Below are 17,371 nucleotides of genomic sequence, written 5' to 3' on the forward strand. Positions count from 1 at the left end.
ACCAGGAGTCTGCAAATGTTCTTACCTGACTGCCTACGCAGGGCATAGCAAACACTGAGCACACAGTCAGGTTATTTTCACAAATATATTCATTTCTCCTCACCAAAAATTTCAGAACTCCATTCTGGCCTCAGTCCATCTAACTTTGATCTACTTCACTAGGGTCTACACTTTTGTGAAGATTAGATCCCCTGTGTTCAAATACCTTACTTGCCTTTAACTGCTTTTTTTTTTTTTTTTTTTTTTTTTTTNTTTTTTTTTTTTTTTTTTTTAAGAAAATTATTTTCTGTATTTATGGAGTCTTTAATGTCAACCTGTTCATCTTCAGAAAAGAAAAGGCTGGTAATTACAGTGTTCCAGCCAATTTCTTCTTTCTGTTAATAGTGGTGTATGTTATTTGTCACTGCTATAGCTCTTCAAGGCAGCAAGTGGAATAATGCCAAGTACCTAATGGCTTTTACATTAGTCTGCATATATTACACTTCAAGTACATAATTAATCATGATGGATTGCATTGAGTTTCGCTCAGCTTAAGAGCAATTTGACTACCCCTGTTTGTAGCAGCTATTTGTATTTTTAATGAAAATAAGAGTTTTGGTTTGGGTTTTTTTGTTGTTTGTTTTTTGGGTTTTTTAGGATATACTTAGATATCCATATTGAAATTTTAATTGAATGCCATTATTATACTATATTTTCTTATTTTCTCTCTGATAAAATGAATTTATTATGAATTTTCTCTGCAGAAAAAGTTGCCAAAGGTCTGTAATAGTGTGGCAATAGCTGTTTTCTTTTACTAAAGCAGAACAGTGAACAATCAAAAGATGAAATTAAAACCCAGTAACATACTGTAGATGTTATTCTGTATCATGACACTGTTTACTCATGGACAATGAAATGCATGGTCATAAGATCAAATGAAAACAATCATAAATCTTTCATTTACAAGATAACACCATGTTGTTTCTCCTCCTACCTACCCTCCCTCCCAAGCTTATTTTGGCATGAGACAGCAACCATTCAGAAGAGCGATAGTTTGATCCATTCCAGGACAACTCTGAATGCCACTCCATGAGAGAGTGGAGTAGAATGGCCATCAGCCCTTGCCTGGTGGGAGGCCTTCCTTGAAGACTCCATATTGCTGCAGTTCTGTGCTTCTCTGGCGAGGAGGTTATTGCCAGTGCAGCATTAAGGCCACTTGTAATTAGACCCCCAGTGATATCTTCATGACCTCTAATTCTTGCCATAGCACCTTAAAAGATTCATACAATGTTTAAAATTAAAAACATCATTTTGGGAAATGCATCCTGTACTTATGTGTATATTGATGTTGCTTTTGCAGAAGACAGGCTCCTGTGGCTGCTGTGTTTGCAGGCAGTCCACAGTTAATGGGTGTGATTAAGCTTTGTACTGGATGGATGGTGTCAAGCCTGCCTTTATATAATGATGATGATCTCCTAAAAAGAAATGAAAATGTGAGTATCCAGTTCCATAAATGTGTGTTATCAGTGATTTGTAGACTGTTCATCATGTACAACTGAAGTGCTCAATTGAAATTTTTGGGAGTACTGTAAATGTTAATGTTCCAGAGAAGATGACCTCGTAATATTCCACAGGACATACATGTTTCCATTGCTCTCGTGTGCTCCCTAGGCCACCCATCAATGCAAATTATTTGTTTGGTGCAACTCCCACTACACACTAGTGGTTTTCCAAGCACTATCTTTTCTCTGAAGTGTTTATGGTCTAAGGTGAGAAAAAAGTACAAAGTCTTGTGAAGAAAGGTAGCAGCAATATCTAATGTATAAACCCAGGAACTGGATTCCTCAATGAGCAACATGACAATATTGGATCTTAGGAAGGCTGTTGTCTCTGAATGATTTTGAGCAACTTTTATTCTGCGTATTTTGCCAGGGAGAAAGTCACAAAGTGGAAAGGACTTGCCCAGTGACTGCCTAGCAAAGAAATCAAAATCAGAACTCTACATTAGTCCTCACTCTCTGTTTGAACAGTCCAGAATTACAGTAGGGAAATGGAAATCTTTAGCAACACACCTGACTTGGAAAGCATCTCACAGGAACTGTCTTCCTCTTCACCCAAATGTAATTGGGAAAAAAATAAATATATTAGAGGGAAGGAGGACATGGGAGGGAAAATAGGAAAGGAAGTATCAAGTAAATTATCAGTGCTTCACTGTTACCAAAATACTCATGCTGAAGATTTTCAGGAGATTTTCAGGCTACTTAAAAAGTGTATAAGATTAAGATATTGACACCAGCAGCGACACATACTTCCCATTCAGCTCTCCATTGCCTCACCTATTTGATAGATTTCAAAAATAAACATCATTTATAGGTTGGTGTGTACCTGTCATTTGTGATTACAGATAAGTTCCCCTCCCCCAAAGTATTTAATTTTCTACTAATTTTTACCTTGCACTAAATGTTTTCCTAATCTATAGATTTATCAGATCTATTCAAAGAGGTCAGCAGAGGATATTTATAAGATACTCACATCTTACAAAGCCAATTTTTTGATTATTGAAGATTCAATTTGCAATGAAATGGGACCTGTAAGAGGATGTAGAGTTAAAGACCTATTGGATATTGCTAACGGCCATGTAAGTAACAGCTAGAAAAAGTTGAATATTTGAATGAATAAATGATGCATTTAAAAAGAAATATTATTGTAGTGCTGATTTTTATTTTCCTAAATATAATGTGTAAACAAAGATTGGTAAATGTTAAAAGTGATTAAGTTTTAAGTTCCTTATACACCTGTAACCATACCCCTTATTGTTCTTTAATTGTCCTAATCCTTCCTCATACATCAGTATCTAGCAGTGCTGATTCTCTTCCAGTCGTTAAATGCCATTTAACTATATATAATACCTGAAAAGTCTATTACAGAAGCAGTAAAGCCCTGCCTCAGAGAGTGTTCTTTACTAGCCTTAAGGATGTGCTTTTAAAATGTATAAACTGAAATATTCTTAAGTGATGTATAGTTTAAAAAAAAAAGGGGGGGGGTAGGCCAGGCAAGTCTGTGTGCTATGTGATCTTGTTCATCTTGCATCAGCTGGTGAGCTATGTTATGATTTCTTCTGTCCAGACGATAAGTGTGGACACACATCTGAATTGCAGCAAGTTAATAAGTTATTTCCTATTAGCAGAGCTGCTGTAACGGCTCATGTGCAGGTTCTTACTCTGCTCCCCTAGCAAGGTAATGTCATTTATCTTCAGCAAAAAATGAGGTGAAGACAAACTCAGTTCTGCTAAAACTCTGTGTGGTAGAGTACTGGGATGAGGACCAGCCTGCCGTTCAGCTCAGTGGGGCCTGTTTGGTGCTGATCAGGCTACTAGCCTGCTTGGTCCAGTCTCGCAGACAGGTCAGCATCCCAGTTGATAGTCTGAGCCAGAGGTGGTAGAAAGACTGGTTGAATAAACTAGAGCTGTAAGAATTTCATCCATGAAAGCTAGCACAGAGACTGCTGTACTGTGTCTATCCTGAATGCTGATAGTGCTGCTCTTGCTGTTGAACTAGGGAATGTGATGGGGTTTGTAATGCAATCTGCCACTTACTCAGCTGCTTCCTGGGGATCCAGCTAAAGCTTGGACTTTACAAAGGCAGGGGAGGCTGTAAGTGCTAAACTCGCTTGGGGTTTGGTTAGTTATTCTCTGGTCAATAGGGGAGAGGGGGTCACCAGTTACTTCTGAGTAATCACAGGTTAGCTTTATTTAGTTATTTTCCCTAGTCAAGAAATTTAAGCATCTGTTTGACATTACAGCTTGTTGTTGTGTCTATATCAAGTTCATCCTTGGCTTGAATGCTGCTTTTTTTTAATGGGGAGAATACATATAAAACCTTTTATAGTCTTGTATTCCATTCTTAGGGAAAAATACAAGCTGTTAATAAATAATCTGTTAGGTATCTTATAAASTCTACTTTTAATAATACAGCTTTCAAAAGAATTTGCAATGCAAACATTTAATTTCTCTAGATGCTTTCATTTTGCAGAGTGATTATAGGGGTGATATGTTTTTAGGGGATTGCTCTTAATTTCCACAGGAATCTACGTTTGGTTGGCAGGTTTCCTGGCCAGTTTAGCCATGGAGGACATTGTATGCTTTCCTATTAGTTCCTTACCATTGATGATATCTACCCGCTTCATTTCTCTGCCTCACAGTTAAAAACATGTATGCCCTGGTCATTTATTGTCGTAATCAGTATGCAGTAACATAATACAGTGTCTGTGTGTGAATAACCTCCACCATTGATATTCAAGATATGCAGACATGTTGTCTTGCAATTTCTTCTCAAATCTGTTTTTGCATGGGTAAGTTCAGGTCCCCCTCCCTACTTACCATGTCAACTGGGACGATTTACCACAATTTCAATAGTCTGCGTAATGTTCACTGCCTTTCCTCATACTTCTCATACCTTGTCCTGTGCTTCCTGCATGCTTCCCTCTCTCACATATAATCCTGATCTCTTCCTAATTTCAACAGCACAGCTTTACTGGCAGTTTTTTAATACTTTTGTTTTGTTCATCTATCAGATGCAGTTTCTTCCTCCTTCAATTTCTAACACCCAGTTATTCAGCAGTTCATCTTATGGGACCCTCTCCTTGGCACTTCTCTTTCATTTCAGAGCTGCTATTGCTCACAATGACAATTTCAATCAAAGGGGGAGAAAAAAGGATAAAAGACAGTGCCCAGTGCAAGGAGCCTGTCTTTGCCCGGTAAATGCCACACACAGCCTTGTCACTAAACAGAAATAGTCACTTACTATTTTTGTATCATTAGGATTGTCAAAGCGACAAGGGTTATTCTATTTATAGTGGAGAGGTTGACTAAGCAGGGGAAAAGAAGCTTTATGCAAAGAGTTTCACTTAATTCTTTTATGCTTAATATCTGTAAAAACCTGTAACAAAACACACAGTTTACACATTTAAATGGTGACAACTGAGTGTTCAGTATCTTTAAGAAAAGGTTGGTTGGCTGGTGATGAACATCACCTATGCTTTCTGTCTGTGGCTGAGTCCATATTAGGTTGGAAAAGATTTTGGAATGTCTGACAGGAATAAAGTAGTTCTTTCAGAAAGTTGACATGGTTTGTTCCAGAAAACTGACGTAGTATGTTCTTATGGGAAGCTTTGAAACAAAGCGACTGAACTCTCATTTTGTGTGCTAATAAAAGTTGTCTAAGTTACACTGAAAGATTACCAAGACTTTCCAAGCCAGTGAAGTCTGCATATGTAGTTTGAGACTGAAGCATTTAGTTATTCCCAAATTAAGTGGGAAAGTGGACAAGCTCTTTTGCTGAGATGTGGCTGTCAGCGGGTCTGTCGATGTGTTTTCCAAATTGCTGTATTTAAGAAGAGAATATAAATGTAGATTACTAGTTTGGACTATGGCTCCATCTAGTCCAATATGCTGTTTCTGACATTGGCTGAGAGCATAGGCTTTAGGAGGATTACGGAGAGGGTGAGCCAGGGGGGTTTGCCAGCAATCTGTTCCTGAAGGACTGCTTCGCTCAGGGGGAAACAACTCCATGTTTGGTAGCCACTGACAGATTTTTCTTGTCTTACCAGCCTCTTTAAACCCATGTAAACTTTTGCCATCAGAAGGAGTAGAGGTAAGGTAGTTGAGATTTTCCTTCCCTACACAGGTGGTACGCTACTTGCAGGTGAGGCTTGAAGTACTGGGTAAATGGAGGACAAGGATAATTTTGCATTGCTGTTGTTCTTTTTTATATGAATAAAGTGCACGGGTTTTAAAATCTGCTATTCTGACAAAGGTATTAAATCACGGGTGTTAATTTTAGATGGTTTTAAAAATTATAGGGGAATATATTTTCAGCCTATTGGAATTGTGCAATATAGAAATTAAATGTCTGAATTGTAAATGAAATTTCCAGAATACAGAAATAAATGAAATGTACAGAATAACTTTCTGTAATTATTCCTCTTAACTATTTTAATTAGATTTTCTTATTTTCTGACAGGTGGTTTGTGAGGAAGGTGACAGTTATGCCTACTCAAAATATGGACGATTTTGTCATGAAATCAAAATGAACTATTCTCCATATGTGAATTATTTTACTCGGGTATACTGGAACAGATCCTACTTTGTATATAGGATCAACACTGTGATATCCTTCCAGTCGTGAAAAAGCATGCAAGCTTCTTTCTGAAGATAATTATGAATGGAATTCAGTTGGAAAAGTTCCTTTTGATCAAGGAAAATATTTTTCCAGATACATGTGGGCACATACAGTGTACTGACAACTTTAATTTACCAAACTGGAACTGTGTGAACTACAGATCAACAGATGAAAATACCATCCTTGAAGGGAACAGGAAAATTTGTCAATTTTACAGTCTCTACGAAGTGTGACAGTCTTCCATATCCTGGCATTTTTCTTCCCATTACAAATCATCTTAATCTTCATGTAAATGAGATTTCTAACATGAATGTTAAATCATTTAAAGAGACCTTATCTAGGTAGACTTCAGTAAATGCAGAAACGTTATGTTAAAGACCTCATTTAAAGTCATATAGCTCTTATTTTCTAGCAAGAAAGCAATCAGTATCCTAAGAGTCTTTTCAAATAAGTGTTTGGGGTTTTTAGTTTGTTTTTGTTTTAATTCTTCCTGTCTTCCACTATAAACATTATGTTTATCAAACATTCATACATCTTATGTGTAGGTATAGTATTTGTATAAATCAAATCAGGAAGATTTTATTAAAACAGCAGTCCCGTAGATTAAGGCACTTATCTCCACATTGTTGGAGACATGTTGGTGGAAGCGCTTGGACTTAGATCTAGCTGCAGGACTTGACAAGATCAGATCTTCAGTTTGGAAAGAACATGTCTGTAGGATTTCTCCATTACTTAAACGTGTATATGTATATGCATATGTGTGTCTTAGCAGTCATCAGAATGGGCCAGTATACCACAGTATGCCATACTTGTATTTAGACAAGTGTTGCAGGACAACTAGGTTTGCTGCTGAGACTTAGGCACTTCCCTTTGACCCCCTCTGTGCAGGCATGTGTGTGTGTGTGTATAAGTGTGTGTCTGGGGAGGGATGAGTGACACTCATTTCATTCAACTTCTTATGTGATAGTCATATTAAGATAGTGCCATAACTTTGATTTTAAACACTATAATCACCACCATTAAGAAGTAATGTCATAGCTATTTTTAAATCAATTATATAACTACACTTGGATCTTTCAAAATGTTGGAAAGTACTTTGGAATCTTCCCTCCAAAATTTTTGTCTTCCTTACATGACCCCCTTTGCCCCTGCAGCTAATTTGCTTAACAAATTATGTGTTCATCCTGTTTGTTTTGTTGCTAGCTGATGTACTTTTAAAAGAATGAATATTGCTTTAATTCCAACTTTGGGCCTAATCCTGGTGTCGTGAATGGAAAACCCAACAAAAGGTAACAGTAACTTGGCTTAGATAGGTGTAGCTGGCCAAAAAGCAAGAACTTAAGTTTTGGAAGAGGTTGTTCACCTGGCAGGAGTTACCTGCACTTATGGATTCTGGTAACACCTGGCCCAGGGACCAGTCCGTCAGCCATGTGGGAATAGTTCTTTGGACCCCAGATGTCTTTAATGAAACATCTGGCATAACAGGGACTTTGTGATCAAAATCTCCAAGCTTTTCTGTAAATGAAAGCTGCAAAACTATTCCCACTGCATTTGTTGGTAAAATGCAAATTCAGAGGTTTTAACTCTGTGAAATTACTAGGAACTGCAACATGTCAGTGTATATGTATGGTTCCTAACTGCTCTATGCACATATATTTACTTACTTTATGCTAAAGGTAGTGTTGAGGTTTGGGGGKTTTTTTTAATCTATTATCACTATTGGGGCGATTTGAAAGAAAAAAAGCTTTACTGTTGTGAATGTCAGCATGTCTGTAATCTATTTTTCACTTATATTTTTAAGCCTAAGAGTCCTGACAAGATGTTAAATTATCCATTTTATTTGAAACCATTGTTCAGATAAATTCATCAAAAATACCGGATGTGATCATTGAGAGAAACATTAGTATAATTGAGTTACAAGTTAAAGTAAGTATTCTTCCTGGGAATACAATCACTGTGTTGAGGCTAGTGTGTATGTTTGTCCATATGCAGTCTGCATTTATTTGCTTATGTACAAGTGTGTATGTTTGACTGCACTGGACTGTTTCAGACTTTTGTCTTACAGTATAACAACAGAAGCTACTGTATTAACTTGAGCTATGGCAGGCATGCAGGAGCTTTCTCTGTATGTGCTAGTATGGATGTAGATTTATTTAATATTTTGCAGTTAGTTTAGAGTTCCGTATATAATTTAAGTTTGTTTGAATCATTGTCCGGAATTACACATCTGTGTGTCAGTCATTCACGCACCTGACGTTACTCATTCATGAATACCATTTCATAACAGCAATAAGGCATTCCAGGTAGCAAATTTCAGGGTTACAGTTGCACTTGGGTGGCTGAAGTCACTTAGCTTATGGCTTCATGCCTTATAATGCCATGCCAAGGTGCAATATTTAACTATCCTAGACTGCCTGTTGTGTTTTACTGCAGTGCTGTTTGCATGTGGTACCACATAGAACATAGTTTGAATAGGTACATGTAGAGCACATATATTGAAAAAAATACAAGCAAGGCCATCCACACACCTGAAGATAACTGTCTCGTAGCGCATTGGCCTTTATACATGTTTGAACAAACATGTTGAACCTTATTTGAATTGTGACATAGTTATTGTTATTAGTTTTGTCATAGTTTTTAAGATGTATTCTTGATACTTCAATTGATTCTGCTTTAGGAGAATCAGTTAAGATTTTTACCTTGCTTTTTATATTAGAGAAAATTGTATTGCAGCAGCATTGGCACAGCAGCCTTAAGTAACAGAGAAGGAGTCTTGTATCTGGGAGAAACATAGCTGTTGTCCCAGTGAGAAGGCAGCATTTTTTAAATAAGTGACTGGAAGAATTATATCTTACAAAGAAAATTATAAACTTGAACTTATCCAGTTATGGAGTAGCAAAAATAATACAGTCTATTCCAATTTCCACATTCTGTGAAAAAGAAAAAAGTAAGTTCCATGATACTCCTCGGAAGGAGAAGAATAGGGCATACTTACATCTGACGTGTATGTACAACCCTAGCTTGTTTTCAACACAGGTCACAAGTCTAATTTCTTGAAAGAGTTGGGGGAATGTTTGCAAATTTTGATCTGTTTTGCTGTAGATGTTGCAATTCAGTTGAAACATGTGCCTTGCAAGCTTTTATTAAACAAACAAAAAACTCAATCTGTGTTTCTTTTTGTGAAGATTTTTTTTTTAATTCCCATCCCTCTGATTTCTAGAGCTCCAGTTGTGTCTTAATACCCTTGCCTCCAAAGATGCTCATGTAGTAAAATGGTGCAGCTAGGATGTATGCCAACCATCTTATTAACAGCTGTCACCAGGAAAAAGGAGAATTTGCATAGCAATTTGTATTGCTGTTGTGTTGTTTTATTTCCTCCTTCACACTTGCAACTTCTGATATACTTGGTCTTAATAAATGCAACAAATTACCTTGAAAGAATGAGTAAAGTATTTTCAAGCACTCAACTGTCACCATTAGAGCTGTGGATTCAAGTTTTATCAAGTCACAGTTAAACTGACATGTACAGTTTTGTTGTAATCTTTTAAAGATACTCTTCCACTTCCTGAATTACCACATACTTGAACTCAGTTGATAGATTTGCCAGGAGGTATTAGAAACTAATTAAGTAACAGCGTTTCAGAACATAAGCCGTTCTGTTCATGTTTTTATAAAAATACTGTTTTCATTTCTTCCAAACTAAATGCAAATTTTAAAGTTAAGTACAATTTCCTTTGCGGAGGGGGCACACAAATATCTGAAGAAAGGACTGAGGTTCAACAGGCATTGAGAATTCTTCAAACCATTTGTTCTGGTTGCATCACTGTTTGCTGAAAGATAGACAATTAGGGATCAAATTTTGTGCTTGCCACCTTATTTCTGTAAGCCATCTGCCAGGGTCCAAATCTTGTGACCCTTCATCAGCTTTACCATGCAATTCATATGAGTAAGAGCTGCAAGATCAGGTCCTAGGGTTTATAAACTGTCATGGAAACACTTGTAAATGAGTATTGTTAACTATGTCTAACCTATGCTTTAACCAAAAATCTAACAGGAGAAAGTGTAGGCTGTCTGTGTGTATGTGTGGGCACGCGTGTTGTATTTGCATTTAGAAATGTCTGGTTTACTATTGTGTTTTGGAGAATTTAATGAGTAGCATCTGTTATTGCTAATGGTGGCTAAATCTGTAAATCCCCTAAAAATTTACCGGCAGATGTACTCTGAAGTATCGTGGTATTAAAGAGGAAACAAAAACTGAGTTTATTCCAATACAAGCAATATTTCATGTGAAATAATACCTCAGCATAAATCTGTTTAATCATGTCTTTAGTACTCTTTTTAAAACTAAACTTTAGAAGGAAAAAAAAAAAAGTAGAAGTCCTAAAACATGCAGTGCCTGTTTAGTTAGTAATCATTTTTACTTTATCAGTACAGCTAAAATAAGATATCACCATTAAGTTGTTGCATTCTTTAAAATTGCCTACCTATGCCAAATATAAGGTTAGCTATGCCTAAAATTTTTCTGAATTGTTTGGTACCTCAACTAGATGTTTAAATGTGTTATTAGATCTGGCAGTGTTTTAGATTGCAGCACAATTAATGTATGTAATTCTGCCTTTCAAGTGATGAGAGTATGTTTAAGGTTATCTATCTGTTGGATGGAAAAGAGGTGGGTGTTTAATACCCTATAAAAAGTTTCAATCTTTGTACTTCAGTAATGTAGAAGTATTACTGGTAATGCTTTACTTGTTACTGGTGACATTTAGTAGTAGCATATATGGCATTTGAACATATTTATGTGCAGGTATTTAATAACAAATCTGAGGAATTCAATTCCTTATGTCCTGTTTGTTGTCTTGGACAGATTTTTATCAAAACAATGTATACATGGTAAATATTTTTCTCTTGTGATAAACTTTTTCTGTGCAAAAATAATAATAAAAGCCAAGTCCAAAAAGTATTGATCGTTTGGGACACAAACTGTTTATGCTTTCTTTTGGGAACTCTGATATCCTTTCAGGAAAAAACATTTAAGTCATAATAAATTAACCTCCTTCCTCTGTTGCTGTAACAAAATGCTTTTGTACTCTATTGTATTATTTGCATATGCAATTTTCAATCAAGACTGTACAGTATGACTCAAATATATGTCTTAATTGGGCAGAATAAATACCCTTAAAGATCTTGAGGATTAGGCAGCCTATTCATACAGGATCCATATGTCATGCTGACTTTGACTACCTATTGAGACTGATACTGGTATGAAGATGAGCAGCAAAATAAGAGATGCTTCATGTAAAATTATAAAAGTTTAATTTTCTTCCTAACAATCGTCCTACAACAAGCATGTCCAGTGGAAATAAATTGCTATGCAACATCAAATGCTTAACCCTTTTTTTTAATCAACTAATGTATTGTCTGTCTTAAGTTTCAGGACTTTTACAGATAATAATTACTGATTACATTGGAGCCTTCTATCATTTTTGTAAGACAGGAGGAGGAGTGAGATCTTTGTATACAGACTGCTTTGTTATAACTTACCAGATAATAATGTGAAAACTTGGAGATTAATTTAGCTAAAATTTCTGAAGATGATAGAAATATCTGATGAAATGTTTATTGAAAAATAGATCACATAGACACAAAATATATATTTAAATCTTTAGTTCTTAATGGTTTGTGTTTGAACAGTACATCAAACTACTTTCCTTTGGTCCACTCAGGAAACTAACTTAATTTTGGAAAGATGAAGTGCACTGACATTGACGTATTCAATTTTATCCATGAATTCTTCAAGCACCCTAGACCTTGTAATTGCTTAGCTGAAGTGGGAATGGAGCTTCCTGGCTCCATGAAATATATGCTGGTGTTTGCATACACTTGAATGGCTTTATCCAAAACTGAGATCCTGAATACCGGCTGTGAGATACAGAATATTGTATTCTGATGTACCAATCAGTGCTTGAGAGATGCTAGGTAAAATTACAGATTCTTTTTTTCTAAATGCTAGTTCTGTAGTTTGTCTCTAGGACCTAGTTTCCTGGATCTTCTAAGTTTTGCTGTGACCCAGACTGGTATACTTCAGTTCCTGGATGCTTTCAGATTACTTAGGTTACAAAGAGGTAGGCACTTTTGTAATACTAATGAGATGGGATGCCTCTCATTATGAATTTAAATGCAGATATACAGATGTAAAGCAACATAGAATACTACTGAACTACTCTGTAGGTTATAACACACTGATATATATGTTCACCTACGGAATTCTGAACAGCTTAAGAATGCCTTGGAATTTCCTTGTGCTCCAAAGTTTTAACTCTAAGGTCAACTGTCAAGCCTTGACTCCTGGTACTATATTGACTTGTTATAGAAGGGCCAAAAATATGCTAAGACTGACTTTTTGCTACACAGTCGCAGTAAAGACAGATTCCTTAAGAAGAACATGCATATAAAATTATGTCCTAAACCTTTCTGCTTCTGAAGAAAGGCTGAAAAAGGACTGACAAGAATGTAGCCAGCTTCTCTTTGCTGCATAATATGAGGCTGCTTGTTAGGCCTTTAACATAGAAACTATGGTGCCCCTGGAATAGTTGCTAGGTACTGGAAAGAGCACACGATTACCTTAAGATCTGGTTTTCTTGGTTGATCTAATTTCATATTTATACTGTATATTTCTGCAGATGTGATTGGCCTATTTACATAATTTTAGAAAGATATATTAAAATTCAATGTTTTGTTTTCATTTAATCATGAAAACTTCTCATTTCTAGAACATGCACATTCTAATAGTGCAACTTGTATTTCCACTTCAGTAACACCTGGATAAACATCCAGTACTCCAGAAGTCTTAACATTTGTTTGGCCACCTTACGCCAATCTGCGATATGGCCTGAACTGCTGGCTGTATTCTAGGGACGTGCCCTGGCTGCGAGATCCCGCCAGAGGGAGGCTGCTAGGCTTGCTGGTAATTTGGTCTCAGTATAGCAATTCTTACAGTAAGTGGTGACAGTTCATGGTTCTCAACTCGTCAGGTAAGGTTTGCTAGAGAAGAGTCCTAAAAACAAATTCCACCATGCTCCTTTGTCTCTAGAAGCCGGCAGTGTGTTAAAAAGCGTCTAAAGAGCTGGTTCATTTCCATTAGCCTCTTTTGTGCGCTGCTTCCTCTCAGAGCCAGGAATTTCACTGCACTTACTTGAGTTGCCTCTTTGGTTATACACCGTATCAGTTTTTCTCTGGTTTCCACTTCAGTTTCACCAGAAGATTCAAATTCCTTTGGAAAATATGGCTACCTGGAGAGAGCTATACTATTTTCTTGGCAGTGTCCTGAAAAGGGAATGAGGTTACAGTGGTCAGTCTTGTAGCATTTTTATGTGAAGAACATTCATCCCCTTCCAAAGATCAGGAGCTGAAAGATATTGCTGAAAACAGTAATATTTAATTCCTAGGTAGTGGGGAAATAAACATTAACTGCCTAACTTTGAAATAACTGTTTAGTATATGTATTTTTTAGTATTTCTTTTCCTTCTAAATTGGGCAATATCTTTCCTATCTTTCTAAAATCTGTCAAGGTAGTCATATGTTAATGGAAGCAATGACAGTCTCCAACTAACAGGCTCTTATTCATTGTGTCTTAAGGTCATACCAGAACTTCTGCATCTCCTCTGCCCTCCCAGACTGTACAGGTTTCTCTGCCCAAGTTCTCAGAAAAGGTGGGAAAAGGCAAGTTGCACCAGCCTTTTCATATACACACACACACACACAAAAGTATTTCATAACATAATACAGTTCAAGTGGATCTCTTCAGGCAACTTTATCACATTTCTTACCATGCTATGAGACCATGTCACACAGCCCTAGAGCACTTTCATATATACGGCATATGGTTAAGCTGTATTACTCAGTGTGACTTGAGACCACTGGTTACCATTCCTTAAACTGTTTGGCTGGCTATAGCTCCTCAATGAGCTTGTAGGGCCAATGTGAGCAGTGGAAAAACTGTGCTGACTTTGCAAGTAGTTACTAGGCTACAGTATCACCCACTGTCCCTGAAGAGATCCAAACAGAAGTCTGTGTGTTGAGTTCCCCTACCCCCTGTCTGCTGAGCTGAAGCTCCTCCTCCACTCCTTAATTCCAGGAGAAAAATTATTTTAATTGAAATGACTGATTGAGAAATACAGTCTTTTCATCGATACTTTAGTTTTTCAACACAATAATGCAGTTTGGTCCCTTTTTTATAACATGAAAAACCCTCTGAATAGCACATTATAAATAACTCCTACCATTTCAAAACATGTATTTAGTGTTTATAAAACTGCCCAAAATCAGTAAGAGCAATATTCCAGCCAGGCATGGCTGAGCTTCAGTAATATAACTTTAGAGTTGGTAATCACAGTCAAATGCATCCCATTTGTATTTCCATCTCTTTAAATTTTAGGGTAGGATTTGCATCCACAATTATATTTTGTTTGTCATTGCACAGATTTTCTGCAGTTGGATGTTAAAAATAACACAATTGTGCTAGTAAATACCCAAGATGGCAATGTTGTTGCTGGTTTTGTTCCACAATGTGTGCGATAAATTCTGTGAATTGGAAAGATGTTTAGCAGAAGCCTAAATTTATGTCACCAAAATTGTATTAGCAAATATGTTAACAGTATATAAATTCACATACGTGAGGGATTATTTGTCCGAGTGCTATGAATGAAATCCAGCTCAGATCTTGACATGCTGTAGACAAAACTGTGTTCTAAATGTGTATATGCATATATAAAAGATTAGTAAAGGGAGTGAATCTTGCAGTGTATGTTAAAATAGAGCACTTGGTTTTGAATGGAATTCACTTGCTTTTTAAGAGTTTGTGCAACACCAGTAGGAAGCAAGGCATTTCAGAAGGTGATATGTTGCACTGTATGTCATCACAGATCTAAATGTTTCCCCTGCTGAACACTTATCCTGGCTGATCTGGCTGGCTGGCTCAAATTAAGTTAATGAGCTTTCTAGTGCCCTTATAAGGTAGGAAATTATTCATGTTTTATTTTATGTAGGGCACAAAGAGTAAAGGTAACACATTTAAAGTTTGTTAAAACAAGTTAACCATAGATGCATTCTGACAGCTACTTTCCTGTTGTTCCTGTTAGACCATTGATTAAAAATGTTTGGTTTTACTTTTTGCCTCCCCAATCTCAGCTTTCACATAGTGCTGATTTTTAGAAACGATCATCCTTTCCCCTTCCCAGGGTAAAGATAAAGACTGAAAGCTTGTAATAACATGATGTGATCTCCCAGCAATCACTTCTCTTTAATTTTAGACTGATAATTCCCAAGATGGCAGAAGTGCAGCTGACTGTTGCCCATAATATTTGACTAAAGCTAATTGTAATTGTAATTGTTCCTGGCTCTTCTGAGCAAAATTTCACTTCCAGTCTAGATATGTTATCAGTGAAGTTACAGCACAGCTGGCAACAAACACAGCTGCCTTGCTAATGCCGTTCTAGTAAAACTGCAACCCCTTGTTCAACACAGCAAGAGGGAGTATCTCTAATTGAAAAATATTAGCACAGTTTGGCCAGCTGGATGTGGGAGGCTTGTCAAAAGGGTGTTACTAATCTATTGTTACTGTCACTATGGGAAGGGAGATATTGTTAGTCCTTATTATCAGGGTTGGAATCCCCTGCTGTGACTTGTGCTTGAAGCGGTGAAAAAATTAGCAATGTTTGGTTTGATGAGTAGTAGGAAGTGACTGGTACTGGAGTGATCTGGCTTGGATTTACTATTGATCGTGTTATAACCAGTGCGCAATGATTCCCCTGCCCAGATTGTTTTAATCCAGTTTAGCCAGGCTGATGTATTTGCTTGCCTAATTCAGAGGGAATATTTCAGTCTTGCTTATACTGCAGAAACAGCACACGCTATTCTCTTTTCCTCCCCAGATGTTTCACCCAAAGACTGATTTGCTGCACATGATAATTGACGTTATTCTTCACATATTATGCTGAGACATGTTTTGCTCTTTCCACTTCTCCCAAAAATGCATGTCTCTCCTGAAGGAGCAGCAGTCTTTATATGCACTCATGAGAAGCCAGACTTCCAAGACCACCTCAGCCCACATCAGATAAACATATAAAATATGTCAATATATATATTTAAAATATATAAAATATTTGGTCACATCCATCTTTGAACCATTCAAGTATCCCAAGGCCTACAGAACTTCCTCTCTCCTTTAGGCAGTAGCATTTTCTCCTCTGTTTTTCTTACTGATCACTTTTTGCTTCATTGGAGTTTTCCATATAGACTTCATGAAAATAAGCACTTGCTGGGTTTCCCCAAAGTCCCCTTCCCGGTTGGAAGCACCATGTCTTTGTGTCTGTTCTGCTTGGGGAGGAACATGAAGGAATAGCTGTGGCAGAGGAGCCTGGGAAGAAAACAAGTATCAAACTCAGCGAATTATGGAAAAGCGGAGTACATTGTGCTAAAATTGGTTTCTTTGCTGCGTAAAGCCGCCAGGGCCCAGCAGCCCCCCGCTTTCTGCCGGGCGCCCCTCGGCAAGGCCTCGCGGSGGCCCCGCCCCCGGCCCTCATTGGCCGCCGCGGCGGGGGCGGGGCCGGCGCTCCACATGGAGTCGGTGCGCGCAGGGGCGCCGGGCGGGAGGTTCCTGCCGCTGCTCCTCTGCGCGGCGGCGCTCCCCGCCTGCTCCGCTTCTCTGCGCAGATACCGGAGAACAGCCCGGCGGGGACGCGGGTGCGGGGCCTGCGGATGCCGCTGCGGAGACTGCCGGGCCCCTGGGAGCCGGCGGGGCAGTGGGCGCTGGAAGGCGACGGCGCCTCCTGCTTCTCCCTGCAGGGGCGGGCGGGCGGGCGGCGGGTGCGGGGTGCTGCTGCTCCGCACGGCCGCGCGCCTGGACCGGGGGGCGCAGCCCGAGTACGGGCTCTGGCTGCGGCGGCGGGCGGCACGGTCCCCGCGGGCGGCGCTGCTGCGGGTCCGTGTCCTGGACCGCAACGACCACCGGCCCCACCTGCGCCCGGCCCGGCCCCTGTGGGTGGGCGAGCTGGCGCCGCTGGGCACGGAGGTGGTGCGGCTCGCCTACCGCTCGTGGCCGCCCGGCGCCGGCAGCCGCCTGCTCTTCGCGGTGCCCCGCAGCGGGCAGGTGCTGACCGTGGGCTCCCTGCTGGGGCTGCGCCGCCTCAGCCTCTGGGTCTCGGCCCAAGACCAC

General features: G+C 38.7%; 1 protein-coding gene across 6 annotated transcripts in view; it reads left to right on the top strand.

The window, feature by feature from the left end:
• DPY19L4 (dpy-19 like 4) overlaps window positions 1-11,119 on the top strand; it is a 34,663-nt gene extending 23,544 nt beyond the window's left edge. For 5 of the 6 annotated variants that reach the window (XM_026060139.1, XM_026060138.1, XM_026060136.1 and 2 more), the window contains 3 exons: window positions 1,340-1,472; window positions 2,459-2,617; window positions 6,001-11,119. In XM_026060139.1, coding sequence (XP_025915924.1) covers window positions 1,340-1,472; window positions 2,459-2,617; window positions 6,001-6,165 — 457 coding nt within the window. In that variant the 3' untranslated portion in view covers window positions 6,166-11,119. The remainder of the gene's footprint in view (window positions 1-1,339; window positions 1,473-2,458; window positions 2,618-6,000) is intronic. The other variant, XM_026060140.1, reaches the window with a different exon arrangement.
• Window positions 11,120-17,371: the final 6,252 nt, after the last annotated feature.

Source organism: Apteryx rowi, unplaced genomic scaffold (genome assembly GCF_003343035.1).
Source record: "Apteryx rowi isolate R43461 unplaced genomic scaffold, aptRow1 scaffold_165, whole genome shotgun sequence".
NCBI classification, from domain to species: Eukaryota; Metazoa; Chordata; class Aves; order Apterygiformes; family Apterygidae; genus Apteryx; species Apteryx rowi.